At 62.6% G+C, this 24,906-nt stretch overlaps 1 protein-coding gene across 2 annotated transcripts; it reads left to right on the top strand.

Annotated features, from left to right (window-relative positions):
* The first annotated feature begins 768 nt into the window (after window positions 1–768).
* PDGFB (platelet derived growth factor subunit B) lies at window positions 769–19,125 on the top strand. 2 transcript variants are annotated; one of them, XM_028533448.2, is made up of 7 exons: window positions 769–898; window positions 8,671–8,767; window positions 10,942–11,031; window positions 12,321–12,526; window positions 13,879–14,002; window positions 17,369–17,519; window positions 17,912–19,125. In XM_028533448.2, exons 1-6 carry the CDS (start codon window positions 836–838, stop codon window positions 17,491–17,493), a joined length of 705 nt encoding a protein of 234 aa, XP_028389249.1. In that variant the 5' UTR covers window positions 769–835; the 3' UTR covers window positions 17,494–17,519; window positions 17,912–19,125. The 2 variants fall into 2 exon arrangements, with proteins under 2 accessions (XP_028389249.1, XP_035875536.1); XM_036019643.1 differs by having other exon boundaries at window positions 17,366–17,519.
* Window positions 19,126–24,906: the final 5,781 nt, after the last annotated feature.

Genomic DNA, 24,906 nt, shown 5'->3' with positions numbered 1-24,906 from the left:
GCAGCCGCAGCTCGCAGCCGGCAGAAGACTCCCCGAGTGGGAAGCAGGCGGGCGGACTGACCGACGGACTTGCGCCACGTCCACCTGTCTGCTGCGTCCGGTTCCAGAGAGCAGCGGGCGCGCAGCACGCGGAGCAGCCGTGCCCGCCGCCCGGGCCCGCACACCGCACCCGGAGCAGCCGTGCCCGCCGCCCGGACTCCGCTCCAGGGCGCACACGCTCCGGCCCCCCCCACCCGGCCCGGGCGGGAGTTTGCACCTCTCGCTGCTTGGGTATTCGGGCCGCCGCTGCAAAGCCAACTTCGGAAAAAGTTTTTTGGGGGTGACTTCGGTTTTGAGGCGCCCAGCTCTGCGCTTTCTGACTTCAAGGGCCTTCCCAGAAAATGTTGCAAAAAAGCTAAGCCGGCGGGCAGCGGAGAACGCCTTTAGCGGGCGAGAGAAGACAACCATCGGCTGCCGCGTTCTTTTTCCTCTCGGAGGTTGGAGTCCCCTGGGCGCCCCCACACGGCTAGACACCTCGGCTGGTTCGCGACGCAGCCCCCCGGCTGTGGATGCTCGCTCGGGCTCGGGATCCGCCCAGGTAGCGGCCTCGGACCCTTGCCCCGCGCCCAGGCTCTTCCCAGTCCCCCAACGACGACGGAGTCGGGGCTAAGGGCGGGGGCGCCCGGGGGCCATGCGGGTGAGCCGCTACAGCGGCTGCAGCGGCCAGAGCGCCTGATCGCCGCAGACCCCAGCCGAGCCCACCTTCCTCCCCAGCCCCCGCCCTCCACCCTGGCCGAGGGGGCGGCGCGCTCGGTCCACGCGTCTGGGGCCCTGTGGGGCCGGGCCCGGAGTCGGCATGAATCGCTGCTGGGCGCTCTTCCTGTCTCTCTGCTGCTACCTGCGCCTGGTCAGCGCTGAGGTGAGTTGCGAGGGCGGTGGGGCTGGTTCGCTTCATTCATTACCCCCACTCCTACCCCCACTTGGTCGCCCCTCTCCTCCCCACAGTGAACTTTGGACCCTCGCAGCCCGTGGGACTGGCGCTGGGCGCTAGGTGACCTCCGAGGGCTGACACGCGAGGTGCGGGAGGTGCCCGGCTCTAAGGGCAGGGTGCAGTGGTGGCTTTCCTTCCCAGGAGCGATCCCAGATTTCTCCGCCTTTAAGCGTCCGGGAAGACGTGTGTGGTCCTGCCCCCCACCCCTCGGGAACCGAATGTCCCCCTTCCCCTGCGAGTGGAGAGGGGGTGGGGTGGTGCCGAGGGTGCAGAAGGCAGCGCGTCCTCCCCAGCCCACTTCTGTTCCGGCTTAGGTTCTGTCTGGGACCTGGCTCGCACGGGCGGAGAGAGCTTGCGCACTGGTGGCAGCCACGCCAGCCTTCGGCACGGTTTTGGTCCCACCCTGGCTCCCACTCCCGGTCACAGTGGGCACCCTCGGGCCGCGCAGGGCATGCCCAGCCCCGGAGCGCGGTCCCGGAGCAGCTTGTGTCTCGGGCGCAGCGGAAGGGAGGTGGGGGTTTCGGACAGGTTTTGAGCACTTGGGGTTAGGGAGGCGTGGGGGCTCGGAGGAAATCCAGCCCCAGGACGGTGTGCGCTTGAAGCCCCGCCATGCCTACGCCCGAGCCCTGCAAGAGGAAGCGCCTCTCTCCCCCGCCTGCAGGGTGCCTGGAAAAAGCCTAGCTGGAAGGGAGGCGGGGTATAAAAACGTCTGCCAGAGCTATCGCGCCTGATCAGCACCCCCCCACCCCCAGCCTCAAGTAGCAGTGAGTTGGCAAGTGTACCCGGAATCCAGGTGGGAAAGGGGGCGGGGCAGGGAGGAGGCGCGAGGTGGAGGGGAGAACGGGGCTGCCGGGAGCGCGGCGCGCCTAGGTCCAGTCCCGCTTCTGCTCGGCCGCGGCCGGGAGCCCGCACCTCCCCTGGCGACCTCCAACGAGGCAGGAAGGAGGCAGCGGCGGCAGCGAAAGGGTTAAAGCGAAGGGCTCCGAGGCTGCGGCCGGGCCTTGGGCCGCCGCCAGCGCAGGTTGTTTTGACCACGGAGGAGCTGTCGCCGTCTCCTTTTGTTCTCCGGGATCCTTGAGGGCCGCCGGCCGCCCGCCCTGGGGCCCCGCCCTTCCGCGGCCGTCCCCGCCGCCCGCACCCGGGAGGGAGGACGCGGGGCTCGGCCAGGCCGCCTGCAGGCCCCTCCCGACGCCCCTTCCTCTCCTCCCGCAGCCCCCTGGGCCGTGGCCAGCTGTTGAGGAGGGGGCACCGGCCGGCCCCAGCTGCCGCCTCGCCGCGGGGCCTGGGGGTTGGGCCCGGTGCCAGGACGTCCTGGGAACCGCGGCGTCCCCGCCGCTGCTCTCCGCAGCCCACCCCGTCCGGCCCCCCGACTCGCTCACTCACCCCACGCATGCACACTCTTGGCCGGAGGCGATGCTGCGCTCCGGCGGGCGGGCGCGCAGAGCGACGGGCACGCACTACTGCGGCCGGGTCGCGCGCCCGCCGCTGCCACGCCCGTGCACACGCGGGGCACACGCGCGCGCACCGCACACACACGCACGCACGCAAGGCCCAGGCACACGCGGCCTCAACACACGTACGCGCCCACCTACGCACGCACGCCCAGCGCCAGCACCCACCCTCGGCCACAGGTGGGCCCACGGTGGGCCCTGGAACCTCCTCACCTCTGTAGCGACTCCATTACCTTCCTGGGTGCTATGAGGGAGGGGAAACAGGGACCTTTCCATCAGCCCTGGCTCCACAGCACCCACGGTTTGTTTTTTTTTTTTTGCCTGGTAAGGTCAGCCCCACACCCTTCAAGCATCACTCTTCTGTGATTGCTCTTTTCCAGCTCATCCCGTGTGGCTGCAAATGGTACTGATGTGCTTGGGGGCCACTGTCACGTCCAGAGCGTTCCTCCCTCCAGGTGAAGCTTGGAGACTAGAGGACCCTGAGCCGCTGAGGGAGTTCCCCCCTCCCCCTCCCCCTTCAGGCACTATTCTGTCCCCTTGGCTTACCCAGCTGGGTGACAGCTGGCTAAGGCTTTCCCAGGCCTGCCCTTACGGTTCCCAGCCTCATCCAGCACCTCCCCTGCTTTCCCACAACTCCACCGTGTGCTGCATGTGTAGGGGGCGGGGCGGGGGGGCGCTCCAGCACAGAAGCCAGTGCCTCTCTCCTCTCTTCAGTCACAACACCCCTGAACACATGGCTCTTAGGAGCCCACAGTTGGGTGGTGCTTTGCAGTTTACAGAGCACTTTCCTGCTGAGCCTGAGCAAGCCTCAAGGCGGCTCTGGGAGAAGACCCCTAAAGGGCAAACCCATGGGCCCTGGGGCCAGTCCAGGAAGGGGGACTCTGGCAGGGCTTGCTGGTGCAGGTGGCCTCCAATCTGGCCATGTCCCAAGCATGCCTGGACTGCGCCACAGGTGGAGGCCTCAGTGGCTGGGAAGGAGGCCCGGGAAGTCTGAGGCAGGTCCTGGCAGGGGGTCGGCTGCGCTGGCTGCTGGGAGGGTCACTCCCGCTGTCATGTGATGCCTCTGGCCTCCGAACCCTTCCTTCTGTGGGGGAACGAGCGAAGGGGCCCCACCGCCCTTCACGACCCAGCTTCCACCGGGTTTGCTGATGCCTTAGGGGGTGGCGGACCAGCTTGCTGGAATCCCCCAGTCCTAGATAGAAGTGTCTGCAAGTTTAGGATCAAACAAAATTTGGAGGCTCTGGTGCAAGACCTAGAAAGATTGTGCTTGGGTGTGTGTGTGAGAGAGAGAGAGAGAGAGGGAGAGAGAGAGGGAGAGAGCGTGTCGGCAGGAGTGGGGAAGAGGTGTTCGCCGTGTGCCCCAGAAACCCCTCTCGAAGTCTCCCCTCACCCGCACTGAGGCGGGCAGCTCTTTGCGTTTTCTGGTTTATTCAGTTGTTTATCACCTGCTCTTCCCTCACTGGCGGGTGAGCTCCACTGGGGAGCTTCTGTCTTAGTAACCGCCATCCCCCATGCTGAGAGGGGCGCCTGGCCTACGGGGGGTGACTGACCTGTGGAGGTGATTTGTGGAAAGGACCGTGCATCCCGCAGGTGGGGGAGAACCAGATACGTGTCCAGTGCTTGCTGAGCGCTTCACAAACGCTGCCTCCTGTAGCCCTTCCCCCAGGCCGGCCCAGCAAGGCCACTGCCCCTGCCACTGGGCACCCTCATTCGAGCTCCCCCTGCCTCATCTTGAGAGACAAGCTCGCCTTTCTTTTCCACGGCTTGGGGCTCGGACTGGCAGCACGGAGGGGAGGAACAGAAGGGCAATCAGATGGCAAGGGTTCTGCGTCTCTTGAACTGGGCCTCAGTTTCCGCCGCCTAAAAATAGAAGGGCATTGGATTAGCTCAGAGCTCCCCTAGAGCAGCAGAGGGGTTACCGGGCCTCTGGAAAATGCAGAGTCCAGGGCCCTGCCCCGTGCTGACAGCTGGGGCAGAGGTGGGGTGGGGGGGCAGTGATCGCCCGGCTGCCAGGATTCGGTGGCTGCACTGGTCCCCCTCTTCCCGCCCCAGCAGTTTCTCTGCAGCAGGGAGGGGTGGGGAGCCCGGTGGGAGGCTGGGCTCACATTAAGGAGGGGTGGGGCTGTGGAGGGGGGTGGTCCCAGGAGCAATAGGGAAGGGAAATGGTAGGTGGGAAGGCTGGTTCTAAATGGCTTCTGTGGTCTGCCCAGAGGAGGCTTCTTCAAAGGCCTTGGCTTTGGCATTGAATCTAAATTAGGCCTGAGATTCGCAGGCAGGCGGGCAGGCGGGCGGGCGGGCGGGCGCTCAGAGGAGGCCCGGTAGGCTTCTCCCTCTGCCAGCCACAGCCAACGCCCCTGGCTGCTCGGGCTGAGCCCTGAGCCCCGAGTCGTCTCCCCCAGCTGGAGGGCGGGAGGGCCGGGGAGAGCGTACCTGTGTGTGTGCTGGGGCCCAGGTGGAGGGTGGGTCCAGGCCCCTTTGATCTGCCATCCCAGTGGGGGAGCAGGTAATTCACCCAGCCTTGCTCTAGCTGGTGCCCTTCCTACCTTCTGCAGCTGGCGCTGGGGGTGGGGTGGGGAGGAGGCTGTTTGCCTTGGCTCCCGTGGCTGGCTGTGCCCCAGCTGCCTTCTTGCCACGCCCTCACCCTGCCAGAACCCCGGGCCTGAGATCTGGGGCAGTGTCCCTGGGGTGCCCAGCCTCATTTTCCGGCTCCGAGGGAGAGCTGCCCACCTAAGGAGGCTTCTAGAACCCATGTCCAGGAAAACCCTCACTCTGTGCTCACCCTTCCACATGAAGAAGAGCCTCTGACCCGAAGCTTCTGACCGCAAGCAGGTGCCCTCTCAGGGCATTGCACCCTGGAGCTGACCACAGGCTGGATTTCCTCACTCTTCACCTACTCCCCCACCCTGGAAGGGGCCCAGCAGCCCACACAGCCCCAGGCACCGCTGCTGTGGGGCTAGGTGCCACTTCCTGTGGCCCAGCACGGAAGATAGGGCAAAGCCACACACTGTCCCGTGGGCAGGCAGCTCTCCACCCACCCACTGTCATTCTCAGAAATGCCCGGGGCTGCTGGCCCCGGGGGTGCATGCAGCTAGCTGCTGCCCTAGGAGGAGCCACGCCGGAGGAGTGACCGCGTCGACAGCTCATTGCACACCCATTATTTGCTGGCTGCGCTGCCGGGTGCAATAGGCCTCCCAGTAACCCTGGCGAGGCGTTGTTAGCCCCGCTTAAAAGGTAGAGAAGCTGGGATTTGAGGTTGTTAAGACATATTCCAACAGTCGAGCTGTCCTTGGCAGCCGCAGCCTGCACTCTTTCATCTGCTGCTGCGGTTTCCCAGCCCTGGCACTGTTGACACTTTGGGTGAGACCGTTCTTTGCCGTGGAAGGCTGTCCTGGGCATAGCAGGGAGCCCACGAGGTGCCAGTAGCACCCCTGTTGTTGTGACAACCCAAAATGCCTCCAGACGCAGCCAGTGTCCCCTGGGAGCCACTCGCCCCTGGAGGGGGACCTCTGCTCTGTGACCTCTACAGGGAGAAGAGGGGCCTGAACTGGAAATGGTGCCCAGGAGCCCCGTGGTGGCTGCAAGAGGGAGGGGCCCGGCGCGGCTGCTCACTACTAGTCTTGTTGACCTGCAGCCATTCACGTCCTTTTTCTAAGCCTCAGCTTCCTCATCTGGAAGGCGGGGATAAAAATAGCACCAGCCTCTTAAAGGGTGGGTAGTTAGGAATGACTTTAGCTCAGTGCCTGCTTGGCTTACAGTCAGCACTTAGTAGACGTTCGCTGCGGAGTGTGTCAAATCTGGGTGCGCTCACTGAGTTCAGGGCACCCGGCGGCCCGATTAACAGAAGTGTGTGCAGGAACGACCTCTGCTTAGACTGATGCGGACGCCACAGGAGGCAGTTTGCGTGAGGGGCGGGCGAGACTATTCCAGGTGGAGAATCATCCAGGAGCGAATCCCAGGGCGAAGCAAGGGGAGAGTCCTTCATGCATTTTCCTGGCATTTACTGAGCACCTACCGTGTGCTTTTCCTCAGTGTCTGTCCCGGGCTCTTCCTCAGGCAGCCTGGGAAGCGTTCTGGGTTCGCTTCCAGAAGATGTCACCTCCTTCGCATCGTAGGCCAGGCCCAGGGCATCCGCCAAGCCTGACTGGGGGGTCTGCCTTCCCTGCCACGGCTGGCAGCTGCAGCCAGCTCTCCTGGGCAGTTAATTGACTCATTACTCCACACACAGCCCGGGCGATCTGGCTGGGTACCTCCCCATTGGCTTTCTGCTGCTGCCTCTCCTGACATCCCTGGGCAGAAATAGACTCAAATCAAATGTCTCCAACTCCCTGGATCCGCAGGTGAGAGCCAGATACAGAAAGGCGCAGTGGCCAGCCTGAGGTCGCTGGTGGTTGGTAGCAGGAGAGAGTGGATCCAGCTCTCTGGACCACCGACTCTGGGGCCGCCAGGTAGTGGCCTACCTCAGTCTTAACTGGCAACCGGCCACCCGCCTTCCATTCTGGAGTTGGGTCCTGTGTCCACAGTTGGAGACCACCCAAGGGGTGGCCCCTCTCCTGGGGCCGGAGGAGGTCCCGCGTGGAGGAGATGGGGGAGGAAGGGGAGCGGCAGCCCAGCCAAGGCGTCGCCTCGTCTCACGCTCGCAGCCCCTGGCTACCTGGCTGCGCGGTCATGGACCCTGAAGGGATGACCCTGATCTGCAGCCAGACCGGCTGCTGCACCCCGACCTTCCCTCCCCGGAGCTTCCGGCAGCCCTGGACCCCGGCCAGAATGATAAGCTCCTCGTTCAAACGAAGACCCTGAGCTCAGGGGTTTTAAGGAATCCGTTTTAAAAGTGGTTTTGTCCACGAGGTCGACTCGGGTGGCCACGGCTGGACGTGCTGGAACCCCTGGAGGAAGACACTGTGATAAGTGTCCAGGAAATGAACTTTTCGGGGAGGTTAAAAACTGATCAATCACCAGGCGTCTACCAGAGCTTTGGGCGAGAGCCTCGAGGGCTGGCCACGCGGTGCGGCGACCCGCCCTTTCCTGCTGGGTGGGGAGGGGAGGTGGCTGTGCTGAGACTCGAGTCCTTGGGGTGAACCAACTGGAGCGGGAGCTCCTCCCTGCCTCACCCGGGGAGACCGAGGCACAGCGCTGCTCGACTAAAGTCAAACCGTAGCGGTCAGTCAAGTCAGCTGACGCCTTCCCCGGGGCCCCTTCCACGATCCTGTGTTTGTGCGTGCACGCGTGTGTGTTCACAGGGGTGTGAGCTCGGACGTGCGGCAGCACCTCACACGTTGTCTGTGTCTGGAGGAGGAGGGTGTCCGGATTGCGTGTCTCCCTCACCTCTTTGTCCCGGCCTCCGGCATCAGCCCCCGGGGGTCTCCCTGGACCAGAGGGGACGTGGCCGCGTCCTTCCTATTGGGTTGCTCTCGTGTCATTGTGGGACCTGCGGTTTCCCTGGAGGAAGCCCGGCTCCGAATGGGGCCTGTTAAAGTGCTTATTAAGTTTCAAGTGTTTCTGGTAACAGGCCAGGGGGGCTCTAAAAATAGCGTTTGGCTGGGCATGGGGCTCGGGTGAGCTTTCGGGTGAGCTTTCAGGTTCCCGGCCGCATCTGAGGATTCCCTGCTCTGCTCTCTGGGTGAGAGATTAAATAAACATCGTTAGTACTTGTGGCCTCCCAAGACCATGCACCTCTGCAAGCATTCATGCAGCCCCGCGTGCACCCGGGAGGCGGGGAGCGTGCGCAGGCTCGGCCATCGGGGGAGCCTGGGGTTAGGGTGCAGGTTCTGCGGTGCATCGGCTGCAGGACTCGGGCAAACGGTGTCGCCTGCCTGAGCCTCTCTTTTCCCACTTGTGAACCGGGGATAATCAGACCGCCCATGGCCAATGCTGGCTGTCGTTAGCTGCCAGGTGTGGAGGAGAAGCAGAAAGATGGGGGACCCTCCCAGAACCTGCAGTGTGGTGGGGGGAAGGACATACACACCCAAACTCAGAGCAAGCTGGGGGTCCTGTGTGGGGTGGGGACGGATGAGTAGTCTGTGCCGGGTCTCAGAGGCTGCGGCAGGTTCTGGCCCCGGGACCTTTGTGCTCCTGGCGGTCAGGCCTGGACTCTGCTGCCTGCTCACCCCCAGCCTGGCGGTCCATCCGTCCCTGGCCGAGGGGCCCTGTGGGAACTTCGAGTAGGAGGGCGTGTCTGTGATGGGGATGAGAGGGCCCCGCCGGGAAGCCCTGAGCCCCAGCTCACTCGCTCCCATGCTGTCTGCCTGGCAGGGGGACCCCATTCCCGAGGAGCTCTACGAGATGCTGAGCGACCACTCCATCCGCTCCTTCGATGACCTCCAGCGCCTGCTGCACGGAGACTCCGTAGGTAAATTGAACCCTCACCCGCTGTGCTGGCCCTCCGCTGAGTACCCAGGAGCCGAGAGGGGCGGGGCAAAGGCCGTCCTCTCTTCCTTGACATCCAGAGAGCCGGGGCCTGGGGCAGCCCAGGCAGGGCTCGGCCACACCTGTCTGGGGCAGGGCTGAGTAGGCAGACGGGTTGGTACCTGGGACGTGGGGCGTGGCGGGAGAAGCACTCACATGCGTCTCTGGCTTGGTGCGGAGGGTGGGGCGCCCGGGGGTGCCCGGGGCATCTGCCCAATGAGGATCCAGGTGTGGACTCAGCCAGGGGGTGGTGCCGGAGGAGCCACACGCCTGCCCCTCTGGCCCAGGGCCCACACCACGAGGTCTCCTGGGGACACCTGGCCCAGGCCAGCGGCCGCCCTGCCCGTGCCCGAGAACACACTCCGCGCAGGGGCACGTGCTCGGTGGCACACGCGTGGCGGGGCTGGCGGTCCGGGTGGGGAATGTGTTTATAAACGCTGTCTTCAGAGCAAATTCCATTCTATTCTAACCTCTGGCCCGATCCCCGGAGCCCTGGTCAGCGCCCCCCCCCTGCACCCCCAGCTCCCCTTCCCTCTGGGGTTTTGTCTCTTTGTCACTTTGTAATCCTTGCCCAGACTGCTATCTACGGGGGACAGCATTTCCTGCCTTTGTTTCCTCTCCCCGTTGGGCCCCTGGCTCCCTCTCAAAAGCATTCCCGGGCCCTTTCAAACCCGCCTGCGCTGGGGGCTGGCGAGGTAGGTGGGAGGGGGCCCCAGCTGGGCCCACCTATTGTTCACCAGGCCCCCCACCCGACGTCTCCCACACCCCCACCCCATGCCCGACTGGCCAGCCCTGGCCAACACAATGGGGCAACTTCCAAATTTAGCCTTTCTGCTATTTCTTTCCAAGGGCCTTCGCCCCCACCCTCGGACAGCCCCTCCACGCCCTGGTGGGGGTCGGGATCAGGGAGACGAGGTTTTCAATAGCAGCCCTGTTTCGAGGCAACCATGTGGCTATTTTTTCCTAATCAACTTAACCTTTCCACAATGCACATCTTTTCCCCATCTCCTCCCCAGCGGGGACATTCCAGAGATGGCCGAGAGAAAGGAAGGGACCGGGAGGCACGGACAGACGCAGTGACGTGGGGCAGTAGGCTAGATGGGAACACGCCAGTTACAGGGCAGTCCCCCTCTGAACAGGACCCGCTGGCAGCCTGCAGGGGCGAGCAGGGCCAGTGGGGTGGGGTGGGGGGCCACTGGGAGCCCGGGCTGCTGCGTGGGGCTGAGGGGGTGCTGGAGCCGGTCCCCGACATCCCTCAGTTTGTTGGCTGGCTCTCAGCCAGCAGAGAGCTGGAAGAATCTGCCCACCAGTCAACGTCAAGCTCAAAGTCCTCCTGGCCAGCCCGCACCCCCAGCAGCCAGCCCCGGTTGTCTCTGTAATGAGTGCTGATGGCGCTGAGACGAGAGAGGGGAGCTGGAGCTGTGGCCTTAGCAATGACCGGACAGCTGAGGGCAGACGCGGGGCCAAAGGTTAGAGGGGAGAAGACAGAAAAACACAGCGAGAGGCTGGGAGGTGGAGAGAGACCGCGATTTGGAAGGGCCCTGGGTGAGGCCTGCGGTCCCAGCACCCCTCCCTGCCCGCAGCCCCCACCCACATCCCTCTCCCTCCCTCCTTCTCTCCGCCCAACTGGGCCATTGTCAGGGGCTCCGGAGGGGCTGTGTCCAGGGCATGGCGGTCCCCCCGGGGATTCTGGGAATTTCTCCATTCAGCACTTCCTGTGGGAACGCTGGGCGGAGGGCACTGGAAAGCAGCCTTCGGAGCTCTGGGTCCTGGCCCTGCCCTGGAGGCCAAGGAGGGTTCGAGTACAGTAGCAAAGGGGAAGGGTTATTTTTAACTTCACTGACATGGGTTCTGTCCAAAAGTGTGCCTGGAGAGCCCAGAGTGGGGTTGAAGCCCCCTGCGAGGGTACAGTCAGGGCTGCACCTGCTCTGAGCCCCTGCCCCGGCGACCCCGGGTTTACCCGGCGGGGGGGGGGGCTCTCCTCAGAGCTGGGACCTGAGTTCACTGGGAGCCAGAAGGGGAGCCTGTTCTCTGCCCCAGAGCCCCCTCGGAGCCCCCGCCCGGGGTCGGGCCAGCCAGCAGTTGTCAGAGCGCCTCTGTCTGTGCCGACTCTTGCAGAGGAAGATGGAGCCGAGCTGGACCTGAATCTGACCCGGTCTCACTCTGGAGGCGAGCTGGAGAGCTTATCCCGAGGGAGAAGGAGCCTAGGTAAGACTGAGGGTGAGAAGGAGGCCCCCCCACATAGGTGGGGGCCAGAGAAGGAGGACTGGGGCCTGCAGCCCCCCCAGGCTCTGAGGGCCGACTCCGTGTGCCCCCCGAGCCCCCCACCACTTAGGACCAGGATGAACTAAGAGAGCACAGCATCCTTAAACACCTTACACTGAGTTGTGGCATCACGCCCCACCCCCAACACACTCCCTTTCCTAAACACAGTGCTTTTAACCTTATTTTTTGTTACTTCAACCCTAGCAATAGGTATTATGGGCCCATTTTACAGAGTGGGAGACTGGAGCCCAGGAGAGGGTAAGCAAGCAGGCGTGCTCACACGGCTAACGAGTGGCAGGGCTGGGACCCCAGGAGCGCCTCTCAGTTGAACCCAGGGCCCCCCCGGCTGCGTGTCTCTGCGGTGACGAAGGGCCGTGGCCGGGGCCCTGCTTCCTGCTCTACCGCAGAGACCGGAGGACAGAGTAGAACGTTAGGTCTCGGGGAAGCCTCCCCAGGGAAGGCCAGGGCTCACCCCAAGCCCCTCCTCCTCCTCTCTCCCCACCTGCAGTACCCAAAATACTGTCGATGGTGCTGTGGGGGTAGGGGCTCCCCATAGGAGTCGGGACCTGAGTTCCACTCCTCGGCCCGTGAACTTGGGCAGCTAGTTCGGCTCCGGGAGCCGTAGTTCCTCGCTGGTGGACGATGACGAGCCCCGGCCTTGGCTGTGCCTAGGCCAGGCGTCCCGCGCAGGACCCCTTAGGCCTGCAAGTGCCATGCAGGTGCTGTTGTCCCATTGTACAGATGAGCACACCGAGGCTCTCCCAAGGAAGCCATGGTGTAAGAACAGGCCACAGTGTGAGGCAGCCGAGCACAGCGGGTACAAGGCCGTAGGTGATGAGTGCGGGCCACTTGTCCGGCAAACCCATAAGGCCGTGAGGTCGCAGAGTGACGTGAGTGAGGGCTGGTGGTGGAAGGATTCTGACGTTTACAACATGCCAGCACCTTCCGGATGACCTCTCTTTGATCCTGGCAATGGTTCTTGAGTGTCGGTCATCCCCGTGCGCACATGGGGAAACTGAGGCTTAGAGCACACCAGCAACCTGCCCAGGTCCCGCGGCCGATGGGCTGATGGCAGCCCAGACTAAAAACCTCCCCTGCCGTGGGAGGGATAGGGGACTGGCCGGTCATTTAGGAGGAGGGCAGGCCTGGCGGTGCCCTGCCATGCTTTCCTGCCCGCTGGTGGCTCCGGGCAGGCCCGCCCCCTGGCCAACAGAGGTCCTGTCTTCCTTCAGATCCCCTGGCGGCGGCCGAGCCGGCCAGGATCGCCGAGTGCAAGACCCGCACGGAGGTGTTCAAGATCTCCCGGAACCTCATCGACCGCAGCAACGCCAACTACCTGGTGTGGCCGCCCTGCGTCGAGGTGCAGCGCTGCTCCGGCTGCTGCAACAGCAACCGGGTGCAGTGCCGGCCCACCCAGGTGCAGCTGCGGCCCGTCCAGGTGAGCGGAGGCCCTGCCCGCCCCGGCCCCTCGGCCCAGCGCTGCCGGCAGGGCTGCCCCGGCTTCCACACGGATGGGAAGCCATCCCTGGCAGGCTGCTGGGCTCTGTCCAGAGAGGACGCCCTTGTGGAGCCGTCTGGACATTTGTGCCGAGGCCGCCTGGGCTGCCGTGACCAAAGCCACAGGCAGACCCCCAGCCGGGCTGGGTGTAGGGTGCTAGGTAAAGGGTGCTGCCCCGTGTTTAGCAGGGATAAAATCCCCCAGTGTCTCTTGAAAGATATGTCAGCAAACACGCTGAACACTCAGAATGTTCCGGGCAGCTGCTCAGAGGCCCCCGAAGCTCCTCCCTGCCCCGGCCTGTCAGTTCCCTTTGTTTCACAGAGACAGCGGCTCCCCTGTGTGTCCGCAGCACCGGCCCCTGTCCCTCTGACAAGCTGTGTCTTTAATGAGGAGGGCGCAGAGGCACTGCCAGGAGGGGGGCAGCCCCCACGCAGAGTCGGAGTGCGAGCCCTGCCTCTCTTCTGGAAACACTGGGTGCACCTCTGACTCACGGGGAATTTGAGAGTCGCGTCCATGCTGGGGGAGCCGCCGGTCTCACGCCGGGCGGCGCAGGGCCAGAGAGGCCTCAGCGGCACCCCTGGGGCCGGCCTCGCCCACACACCGACGCAGGCTGGGCTGGGATGGGCTGGGCTGGGCTGGGCTGGGCTGGGCTGCTGGGTGGTGGACGCACCAAGGGCTCCGTGGCCCGTGGGCCCTCTCACCAGACACTCTGTAGGCTTCACCTCGCCCCCCTTCCTCGCGCCCACTTGCATCCCAGGCCCGAGTCCTGTGCCTGAGATTACAAGTGTCGCTCTCTGCCACACCGCCCACTGTCCTGCTATCTCCTGTCCCCAACGCGTCCACCTCTGTGGATGGACACCTGACAGCTGACCTCCCCTTTCCCGCCTCCCTCCTGGATAAAGCCGCCCCCCACTTCCTTCCAGACAACCACCCCCAGCCCCTGCCACAGCCCCTGACCTTGGCTGGCGCTCCAGGAATGAGGACACCACGGGCCCCGGCTCAGCCCGGAAATGCCTTTCTCCCCCTCTGGGACTGCCGAGGGGGCCCTGGCCGAGCTGGAGGCCAGGTCGGGAGGGCTTGTTTTGATGGAAAAGCTACGAGAAGGGCAGAGGGCAGGGTCCTGCTATTGTTTGGGCCGCGGTGTCTGCCCTGCGGCCTGCGGCTCTCCCGGCTGAGGGCTTTCGAGGAAAGATTCCTGCGGGGGACGGTGGGGTGCACAGAGCAGGCAGGCGGCTCCCGCAGCCCCTTCCCGCACGGTGTTACACGGGCACTCGGGGGGTTCTGTCCTCCAGGTGAAGAAGATCGAGATCGTGAGGAAGATCCCGATCAATAAGCTGGTCACAGTGACCCTGGAGGACCATCTGGCGTGCAGGTGTGAGACAGTGGCCGCGGCGCAACCCGTGACCCGAAAGCCGGGTAAGTCCCAGGAGCAGCGAGGTGACCATGGGTCTGCCAGGGTCTGCCTCTGATGCCTCAGCCCGGCAGCCCCCCTGTCCCACGGCCGCTGCTGGTGGGGAGGATTGGATCAGGCATGCCCCACCCTGGCCAGCGTCACCTGAAGCTCTCCATCCAGCCAAGAACAGCCAGGTTCCTCCCCTGCCTGTGAGGCCTTCCGTGAGGACGGAGTGCCCAGTTGGCCTTCTGGCCTTGCTGACAACCAGTCCCCTTCGTATTTGCTGCCCTGGCCTTTTCCGGTGGCTTAGATACGTTTCTGCCCCAGGGCCTTTGTTCATGCCAATCTCGCTGAAACTCACGTCTCTCAGCTCTTCACAGGCCTACTTATTCTCTGTATTTGGGTCTCAGCTCAGAAGTCACCTCCTCCGAGAGGTCTGCCCTGACCACCCCATGCAGCATAGCCCATCCCAGACTTCACAGCCCCCACTTTGTTGAATGAGTGCATGAAAGGGGGCAGGGCGAGAGCCTGGGCGGGAGAAGGCCCCATTCACTTCGTCTTCCGGATATGGGGCACCGTGTCCTGGGGGTGGAAAAACAAACTAATTCCTGTGGCCCTGAGGGGCACATCAGGACGAGCGGGCGAAGCCACCAGACAGAGATTTTTAATTCCACGTCCTAGTCGGACATCCAGGATGGCGTTGTTCTCCTTGTGAGGGAGTGAGTTCCCTGTGTTTGGGGGTGTGTCGGGAAAGGCTGGGCAGCCGTGCAGAGGGATGTGAGAGATGGGGCTCAAGCATCCGACGGCTCAGTGGGACCAGAGTTTCCTTCCCCTCCCCAGATTCTACAAGTCGGGGGCACAGTTCAGCTTAGAGAGTTGAAAGGGCCAAAAAAAAAAAAAAAAAGATCTTGTTTAATTTTGCAGAGGGTGTGCCTGAGGCCGGAGAACCGGAGGTCACAGAGCTCGTCCCGGGTCGGATAACGGCCAGTTCTGTGTTCTTCGGACTATATCCAGCTGCTTTTTCTCCCTCAAAAGTTTGCATCAGGATCAAATGAGATACATTAAAGTGAATGTGATTAAATGTTTTAAAAAGTCCCCCAAGTTACTGTTTTGGTGTTCAGTAACGTGCTCCTGTTTGCATACGGAACAGACCCCGTTGTTATTTCTTACTAAGGAGCCCTCTGAAGGAAGGCGGGGCCACCCCTCCGCCTCTGCGTCCTGTCCACGGGGCCGAGGTGGGTGGGGCCTGGGTGCTCTGCTAAGGCAAATAATTTTTTTTAAAGATTTTATTTATTTATTTTTTTAGAGAGGGAAGGGAGGGAGGGGGAGAGAGAGAGAGAGAGAGAAAGAGGGAGGGAGAGGGAGAAACACCAGTGTGCGGTTGCTGGGGGTTATGGCCTGCAACCCAGGAATGTACCCTGGCTGGGAATCGAACCTGGGACACTTTGGTTCCCAGCCCGCACTCAATCCACTGAGCTACGCCAGCCAGGGCTGAAGGCAAATAATTTGACAGCTTCAAGCTGATTGATGGGTTATAAACTGTGTGTAGCGTTAGCCCAGAGCGTGACTTTCCTGTCCGGGAGAGATGTTCTGCTTTATGTTCAGAATGGGGTTGTTTTCATCCGTATTTGTTCCACATGATTTTTTGACCCAGTTTCTGGGGGGGCGGGTGTTGAACCCGTGACCGTGTGGGCAAGGTCTTGCCGTTTCAGCGTTAGCGCTTTGGCCCCGTGGGACGGAGCTCCTGGCAGCTGTCCACAGGCTGGGTCAAGGCCCGGTGGCGTGGCCCGTGTGATGTGGCAGTCAGTGTCAGGCTCCGGGCTCCGGGGTCTGTTTCAGCCTGTCCCTCGTGAGCTGTGTGACACCCTTGGGCTGGCTCGGGTGTTGCCAGGCCAGCGTCCTGCTGGTGGCCTGGTCTCCGGATCAGAAACTCCAGGCCCTTTGGTAGTTTTCCTGGTGCCAAGTCCCTGGGTCCCCAAGTCACAGAGATGGGGTGACTGCCTCATGGGAGCTTGTATTCGAGTCAGGAGGTCAGGCCTTGGCCCCAAATGGCCGGATGGGCTGGGAGAAGTTGAAAGGCTTCAGGAAGTGGGGTCCTTGAGCTCAGTGGGCAAAGCTTTCACAGCCAGGGCGTCCGCCTGGGTGCCCTGGAGGGAGAGAGGTGTGAGTGCTGACCTTGACCGAGGCTCGTGGGCCCCGTGATTTACAGCAGAGGGGTTGACAGTGTGGACTCTGGAGGCCAGTCCCTGGTTTGAATCCCAATCCCTCTGCCTCATTTGTGAAACGTAGATTCTTGTACCCTCTGGGAGGGCAAATGGGCTTAGCACATCGCCAGGCTCATGGTCAGGGCGAGCTGAGAGTTTCTGGCAATTTCCATGAATTACTTCCCAACCGTAGGAGGCCAGGGCTGCCGGTTAAAATGCGGACATCAAGGCACGGAGAGTTCGCTGACTTGCCCGAAAGCACACGAGAGACTCGAACCCAGGTGGTCTGGCCCAGCAGCCGAGCTCTGGCCGGCCCCGCGGTGCCACTTCTCCGAGCGGTGGGGGCCAGGCCGAACGCAGGGGAGGGGTCAGCTCTGTGGTGGGGGCCTAGCTCTGGCCGGAAGCCCAGGGGCTCCCCACCACACGACTGCAAGGGCAGAAAGGTGGGTGGGAGGAAACCTCCAGAGCGGTCAGGCAGAGGAAGCAAGAGGCAAGCGGGGGAGAGCGGCTTACCCATCACGGCTTACTCTGAGCTTCAGGGCAGGGCCGGTAGCAGTTTCTACCCCCCTGGTCTGTGGGCTGATGGGGCTCGGCTGTGTGGTTCTGCTGGTGCCTCTCTCTGGTCGCTGCCGTCAGCCACTGGGAGGCCGCACTGGGACAGCTGGCCTCTCCCTGTCATCCAGGACCTCTCCACCCCAGGTGGCCTCCACAGCAGGGGGACCAGCCTCCTCACATGCAGGTCCCCAAAGTGCAAAGGCGGGAGCTGCCAGGCCTTTTTAGTGTGTATGTCTGGGACGGGCACAGCACCATTCTGCCCCCCAGTATTGGCTGATGGGTTCAAGTTCAGGCCAGGCTCAAGGGGCTGGGAAATAAAGGGCATGCCAGTGGGGGTAATGATCTGTTTGCCGGCATTCTGTCACTTATTCCTCCCGGCAGTTCTATGCAGTGGGCAGTCTTATCACCCTATGTCGCAGATGGGGAAACTGAGGCATGGAGAGGTTCAGTAATTATTCCCAAGGCACAGATAGCTGGTGAGCGGTGGAGTTGGGGTTTGAACCCAGGAGGTGTGGCCCCTCCCCTCAGCCCTGAGGTTCTGGGAAGGTCTGTGGCAGCTCTCGGTGGAGAGGGATGGACCCCCCACAGTGGCTGCCCGCCTGCTGACAAACCTTCCTTCTTCCCGAGCAGCCAGGATGCCCCAGACTCGGGTGGCCATCCGCACGGTGCGTGTCCGCGGGCCCCCCAAGGGGAAGCACAGGAAGTTCAAGCACACGCAAAACAAGAAGGCCCTGAAGGAGACCCTCGGAGCCTAGGGGCGTCGGCAGGAGAGTGTGGGCAGGTAAGGGCCGGGCGGGGAAACTGAGGCCCAGAGCCCTGTGTCTCCTTCTCTCTGGCCTGTGGGTGGGGCCGTGGAAGGAGTTGAGGGACAGGCATTTTCCCAGACGATATGGAGGCACTAAGCTTTGATCCCCTCTGCCCAGCTATCGACTGAGTTTTCCCTTGGGACAGGTGGGTGGGGGGCTGTGCAGACCCCCGCCCAGCTGTGTCCCAGCATGCCCTCCGAGAAGGCGCAGGTGAAACCTCAGCTGCCCAGCCCCGGGCGCTGCTGGCAACCAGGGACGACTCCAGGTGGCCCCCGGCTCCCTGCCCCTAGCAAGCAGCGCAGGCGAGAGTGGTGGGGAGCTCCTGGGCTGTCTCTGAGCCCGTGTCGTCCCTCTGCTTGGCTTGCAGGGTTATTTAATATGGTATTTGCTGTATCGCCCCCATGGGGTCCTTGGAGTGATAATATTGTTCCCCTCGTCCGTCTGTCTCGATGCCTGATTCGGACGGCCAATGGTGCTTCCCCCACCTTTCCACGCGTCCATCACCCCTCTGCAAGCGGGTCTCCCCTCAGTGGCCTCCAGCGTCTTGCCCGGAAGCTTGAGAAGGAAATGAAGAACCTGGACTCCATCGAAGCCTTCCTCTGCCCCTCCGACCCCGAGAATCTGGGATAAGAGTGCAAGAGAGACTGATGGGGGAAGGGGCTCCTTCCCCGGCGCCTGCCCAGGGCACCCCGAGTGCAGTGCACCGGCTCGAGGAACCCTGCCTGTGGCCCTGCCACGTCTCCGCAGCAGCGCCTGCTCGGCCCCTGGCCCCCAGCCGGGTCCCATGGGAACGCCCGCAGGCAGACTGGCCTGAGGGCCTCGGACTTCTGAGGCTGAGACTGGGCTGGGCACAGACTGGATGGAGCAAACCCCGCCCACAGCGCCCAGGCCCAGTCGCTTCTCCCTCCTCACCTCCACTCACAGTGGCTTTCTTTCATTTTACACACACGGCATCTTGGAAGGTGTGGACTCCTCTGGGCAGGCCTGGCCCGAGTGCCGGGCAGCCAGGTGCCCTCTCAGACGCGTTAGAGATGAAGTTTGCGCTGCAGGTGGGTGCAGACGGTGACCTGGGCACCCACTGCCTTCTCCCGCCCACCCCTCCTCCCCCTGCTTCCTCCTGTGTTACCTCTCTACCTCCACCCCTCCTCCTTCCCCCTGTCCTGGCCCTTCAGTCTGCTCCACCAAGGGGAGCACCCCTTATCGAGGCTCCCGATGAGCCCAGTGACTGCTCCCTGAGTCAGGAGACCAGGGGCCGGGGCTGCAGGGGACCGCCCGGTGTACCCCGGCCCAGCCCAGACTGCCCGATCAGCTTGTGCAGGGCGCGCACTGCTCAGGGGCCCTGCAGGCTGTTCACACCATCAGCACTGGCAGGTGGAGGTCACCTGTCTGAGGAAAGGGATCTTTCTCCTACGTGGCACAGAGGCTCTGCGTCGAGGGCTGGCTGTGCCCCTGACCCAGCCCGTGGCTCGGAGGGCCGGACAGGAGCGAGCCCCGTGGTGGGGAGGAGGAGATGACACGGCTCCCCTGGCCTCCACTTCCCCAGGTCCTCAGCTCCAGCAGTCTCCTTCCGGGCAGGCATGACAACACCAAGAGAGGGTCTTCAAGGGAGAGGCAGCCCTCATGCCGCCCCCACTCCCCCATCTTAGATCCTTTAGGGGTTCTGCCTCCGGTGGCTCCTCCCAGGAGAGCGGCTCCAGCTGGGAGTAGGGGAGAAAGGGCAAAGGTCCCCGGGCCCCCTGGGGCGGGGGGCTCTGAGCTCCCACCCCCTTCCTGCCTTTCACTGCACTTCCCCCCTCCCCCTCTCCAAAATCTGCTTCCTTCAGTTTGTAAAGTCGGTGATTATATTTTTGGGGGCTTTCCTTTTATTTTTTAAATGTAAAATTTATTTATATTCCATATTTAAAGTTGTAAAAAAAATAACCACAAAATCAAACCAAATGAATCCGCCGGAGGTCTGTCTGTTGGCACCGTGCGTGGCGATTACCCTTTCCGCGTTGGCAGGACTTGCTGACAGCTTGCTGCGTGTTCCTCTCGCTCCGGGAGGCTCGGCGCGTAGTCATGCACACACACGCTCACGCATGCGTGTGCGCACACACGCGGAGCTGCTGCTCGGAGGGAGGGAGGCCCCTGTCTGGGGGTGGGCAAGAGCCCTACAGCCCACCCTGTAGGTCCTGGTCCTGCAGCGGCTCCTGACATCCGGACCTCGGGCCCCGGCGCTGTGCCTCCCGCCAGCAGTGACCAGAGTCGGCTTTCTCCAGGCCGAGGGTCTCTGTAAGACAAGCAGGTGCTCAGTGTCGCAGAATCAGACCGACTGTTGGGAGGGGCTTCTCAGCATGGGGACAGCTGGAGGAGATCCCAGCGGGGCCCTGGGGTTTCCAAGTTGGGTCTGCAGTCCCATCGTGGCCTGGTCCTTAGCCAGCTCTGTGGTCCTGGGCAAGTCGCAGCCCCTCTCTGGCCTGAAGCTCATCTGGAACAGAAGAAGACCAGGAGGCTTGTGGCCCCTCACGTCTGGCAGCGGGGTTCTGTGCTTTTCCTTGCCTGTGACGGCTTGGGTACCATCCGATGGCCAACATGTTAAATGTGTTTGGGTCCCACCTGCTGCCCACTGGGGCTGGTGGGGAAATAGACAGGTGGAGAACCTGACTCATCTTAGGGATGATCTGACACTGGAAGTAGTGAGCTGCCTGTCACTGGAAGTGTGCAAGTGGAAGCTGGGTGACCACTTGGCTGAGGTTACACTGAGTAATATTTGGGTTCCCCACGACCGAGGGATTGGCTGGCTGAATCCGGTCGTTCGTTCATTCACTCACCTTCTCAAGCCCCTGGCACAGAGTGTCTGGCTCTGCAGGGGGCTGTTACGACAACGGGGTTTAACTCCCTCCTGGGATTCCAGGCCCTGTGCCTGAGGAGGTGGAGACCACCGGCGGGGCGGTGGGCGGTGCAGGTCCGAGGGGTTGACCTGGAAACCCCTATGTGTTGGACCCTCCCCTCCACCACTCTCCCAGTGTCCTGGGTTCCCCAGGTTCCCCGGGCACCGAGGCAGGCTCTGGCTGGGGGGTGGAGGGCACAGCCTCTCCGGGGGATGGGAACTGCAGGGCGGCGGGAGGGCTCCGTGCACGCCCCAGAGCAGTGCTGAGCTCTCTTCGGAGGCTTAGCATTTGCTGCCTCCATAACACAGCAAAACAGTGCATGTGTACTGCTCATTAAGCAAAATAGCTGCGAATTAAAAAAAAATCCTCCCTTGAGGCATGCCTATTGATTTTAGAGAGAAGGGAAGGCAGGGTGAGGGTGGGAGGGGAGACAACCGTGGATGCGAGAGAGAAACATCGATCAGTTCCCAGGGACCTCACCCCTAACCCAGGTATGTGCCCTGACCGGGACTTGAACCAGCGACCTTTCAGTGTATAGCACCTCGCTCCAACCGACTGAGCCACACGGGCCAGGGCTATCTGTGAATTCTTAATCCTGGCAAGGTTGCTTTAAGGCATGAGGAAATGAGTGGGGAAGCAACACCAAACCGGTGTAGAGAGACGAAGATCCCAGGGCTCCCGGCCTGTGGGCCCGCAGCAAGGCCCCCTCCACCGGCACGGTGTCTGCTGTGCTTGTGCTCCGTGTCAGGCCAGACCAGGAGCCCAGGAGCCCCAAACCCCCAGTACCTGAGCCCAACCTGGCTTCTTGTCTCAGTTCAGCCTCCGAGTCGCTGTGGGACCCAGGAAGGCCATTGTTCCTTCCAGGTCCCGGCCGACTGGCCCCTGCCCTTCCTTCAGGCCTCCCAGCAGGTGTCAGCCCAGCAGGGAGTCCGGCCCCGTTGTCCAACCTTCCCAGACGAGCAGACCCTGCTGCAGAGACCCCTCATTGCCCTGCTTCAGTCACCCCCACCCCACTTACCCTCGTCGGCCTTGTCTCCCCCACGCCAGCCCCACCGGCAGTTATTTTGTTCACGGCTCCGCCCCCAGAGCCTTGAATAGGCACACAGTAGGTGCTCAGAAAATACTTATGGGACGAATGGCCATAAAGGTCTGTTACTGGAGCAGGCAGGTGTGTTGGCGCCGAGCCGCAGCTTGCCTGGCTGGCCTTCATCACACGCGCGTGCGCACGCACACACACACACACACACACACACTCGCGAGTGCGCGATGGGGCTGGAGAGTCCCAGACTCGGGGGGCGTCTCTGACTGCAGACGAGACCGTCCAGCCTCTCAGCGCTCTCCCTGCTCAGCACTGCGTCTGCCTGGATTGGAAGGTCCTTCCGGGTTGGGGTCACATCAGGTCCACTTCCTAAGTCCATCCAGCCATTATCTCCCTCCGTGTCCACACCTCTCCACCCATCCATCCATTCGTTCATCAGTGCGTCCGCCCATCTGTCCACCCGCCCGTCCATCCACTTGCCCACCCATCCGTCCCCCTCCTTCCTCCCCTCTCTAGTTATCACTGTCCCCACGTCCCAAGCCCTGCACCTGCCCGACTTCCCAGGAGCCTGGTGCCGCAGCAGAGAGCGGTAACACGCAGCAGGGGCTCGCCCCAGCCCGGCTGCCTCCCGCCGCACACCCCGGCAGGGCCGCTGCACGCTGCGCCCGCCGTCCACGGTCGGGGCTATCTTTAACGCTCAGCCCCCAGCAGAGGGCTGATCACGGGACGGCGGAGCGGCGATGGAAACAATGGAAAGAATGAGCACGGAATCACCGAGGGATTGAAAGTTCAGCTGCAGCCAGCGCGTGCATCGGTATTCCGGGCACTGCCCCGTTATTCCGCCCAATTAACCCGCAATCCTTCGGGCAGATGTTATTGTCCCCGTGCCACAGAGGAGGAAACGGGGCCTCGGCGAGGCCCTCCCCGGCCGGCTGCCGGGGCGCACAGTCCGCCTGTAAGCGGCCGCAGCCAACTCGGGGATTCAGGGCCCACGTCCGGAGTGTGGCGGCAGCTCCTTTCCTCACTTCGGGCTCTCTGCGTCCGTACTCGGACTGCAGTCTGGGACGGGGGGCGCCCCAGGGGCTGCATGTGGGGACTCAAGTCAGAGCTCTGCTCCCCAGACCTCTCGGGTCCTCGTGAGCTGCTCATCCATTTTGCCCTTGTGGACCTTGCCATCCGCTCGCCCCACCGACTCCTGCTTGTCAGCCCCGGGCAGTCACTGCTGCCGGGGAGACCCTGCCCTCCCAGGGGTCTTGGTTGGCACCCCAGACACCTCCCACCTTACACCGAGGCTTCTGGAAGGCTGTTGGGCTGTCTCAGCAAGGTGGCTTGAGCCGCCTCGGTGAAGGGACGATGGTGTTCTGGGCTCTCTCCGGGGCTGCGGTCAGGTGCGGTGGTCACCTGTAGTTAATCCGCCCTGTCTCCACGTTCTACTCAGAATTGCCATAATCTGCCCTTCGCTGGGCGTGGGCCGCCGCTGAGTCGGGCCCCCGCGCCCTGTGGCCACTGACAGGCCAGCCCTGAGAACCACGAGAGCCAGCCCCGGCCCTGAGGCCGGCACCCTGACCCAGCGCTGGCGGCTGGCGCGCTGCGTGAGTGAGTTCCGCTCAGTCCGGCCATTCACACACCGTCCTCGGGTTTCTGGTGATACGAAACAGAGCAGCTTGCTTTGGGTTGACATTCAACCCTGCACCTTCCCTTTGGCTCTCTGGGGACCCAGCTGTGGTCTGGTGACACTGAGGTGCAGAGGGGGGATGGGGGGGCGTTCCAGGGGCCCTGTTGAGGAAGGACACCAGGCTCATCAGACAGTGAGAAGAAGTTGCTTCAGCCTGCAGTGGGGGGCTGGGTGGGGATCAGGGGTTCAGAAGGTTCAACATCACCCCAAACCCTTCCCTGGGGTTCCTTGCAAACGCTGAGCTCACTTGTTCCTATTCCACAGTCTCACCCCCACAGGGCAGGGCTGGCGAGGCCATGGCCTGGGCCAGAGAGGTCACTCGCCACCCTGCAGGCTCGGATTTGAGTTTCATCCTTGGCTTTCTCGTCCCTGGAACCGCGAGAATGAAGAGGTGCTTTTAGCAAGCACAGAAGTCCTCAGTTTCTTCGCTGGGTCTTGAGCCAAGGATTTGGGACTTAGGAGATGGCGTTGTTTCTCCAATGCGCCGGCCCCGTGAGAATCGGCCGCCCACACCCACCGTTGAATTCCTCGGTCTTGTCATTCTCCCCGAAGGCTGGCGTCTCGGTCTCAAAGCTATGCCTTCAGCGGGCTCGCCTGGGTTCCAGGTGGTTCCCAGCGGCGAGTCTGAATTCCTGTTCCCCCCTGCATGCTGGAGGATGCCAGAGCCATTACCACGTGCGGGGCTTTTACCGTCTGCAGCCCAAGCAGCCCAGATAACCCACCCCAGCTTCTCTGAACTTCCTCCAACGTCTACTGCCTGCAACCGCCCCTGGCACCAATTTCTATATAAGGCAACATTCTTAGCTGCGAGCATCAGAAACAAACTCAGGTTAGCTTAGGCAGGAGAGGATGTTCAAAGAATAGATATGCAAAATGGCATTCAAAGAATGTTGGGTGACTAATGAACCCGCGAGTGAGCTGGAGACCTGGGCTTTGTGGCATGCAGACCGGATCGATACTCTCGGATGGCCCAGGTCAGCGGTGCGGACAGCTGCAGGCGCAGCGGGACCAGCAGGTCCCACATGCACCCCAGCGCCGGGCACCCGGCACCGCTGCCCTGGGGGCTCAGCAGGGAGGCACTCTGCTTCTTTGCAGCACAAGTTCTGGTTTTTAAATCGTGAGTCAGTGCACCTGGTTGGTGAGTCCCGGAAGCCGAGGGTGCAAGGGAATTAGAGACCACAGGTGGCTGGTAGTTTTAGTTTCTACAGAGAGCGGTTCGAGACCCGTGGTGTAGGGTTCAGAGAGCGGGTGGGCAAAAGAGTGAAACAAAACAGCAGCCACGTGTCTGTCCCCTCCTGGGCCCTGCTTCTTTCATCCCCTGCAGGCTAGCGGAGAGGGAGACCACCTGCCCCCGTCTCTGTACCTTCTGATTTATAATCTCTACCTGGCCTTACACTTGAGGACGGAGAGCGACAGCTACTTCCCTTGCTATTGGACCCCCGGTCCTAGCACAGTGCATGCACATCCCGGCACCCAGTACACGTCCTTGGATGACTGCAGGGGTCTGTCCCTCAGCCCAGGATGAGGGCGGGGCGAGGGAGGTGCTCACCTCGGCAGCAGATTCCAGGGGGCACCAAAACCTCAGTGAGCAAGATAAGTAATATTTTAATGCCATATTCATATATATATATATTTTCCCCTCTTGTCTTCCTTTCGCCTCGAGCTGGGAGTGGCACGCCCCTGGGGGTAGAAGTGGGAGAACCATGAAAGCAATCCACTGGACTCCCTTGTGCTGTGAGCAGGGAGAGCGTGAGAAAAGGGGTTGGCTGGAGGAAAAG

Source organism: Phyllostomus discolor, chromosome 2, assembly GCF_004126475.2.
Source record: "Phyllostomus discolor isolate MPI-MPIP mPhyDis1 chromosome 2, mPhyDis1.pri.v3, whole genome shotgun sequence".
Classification (NCBI taxonomy): Eukaryota; Metazoa; Chordata; class Mammalia; order Chiroptera; family Phyllostomidae; genus Phyllostomus; species Phyllostomus discolor.
This window is presented reverse-complemented; position numbering and strand designations above follow the sequence as displayed.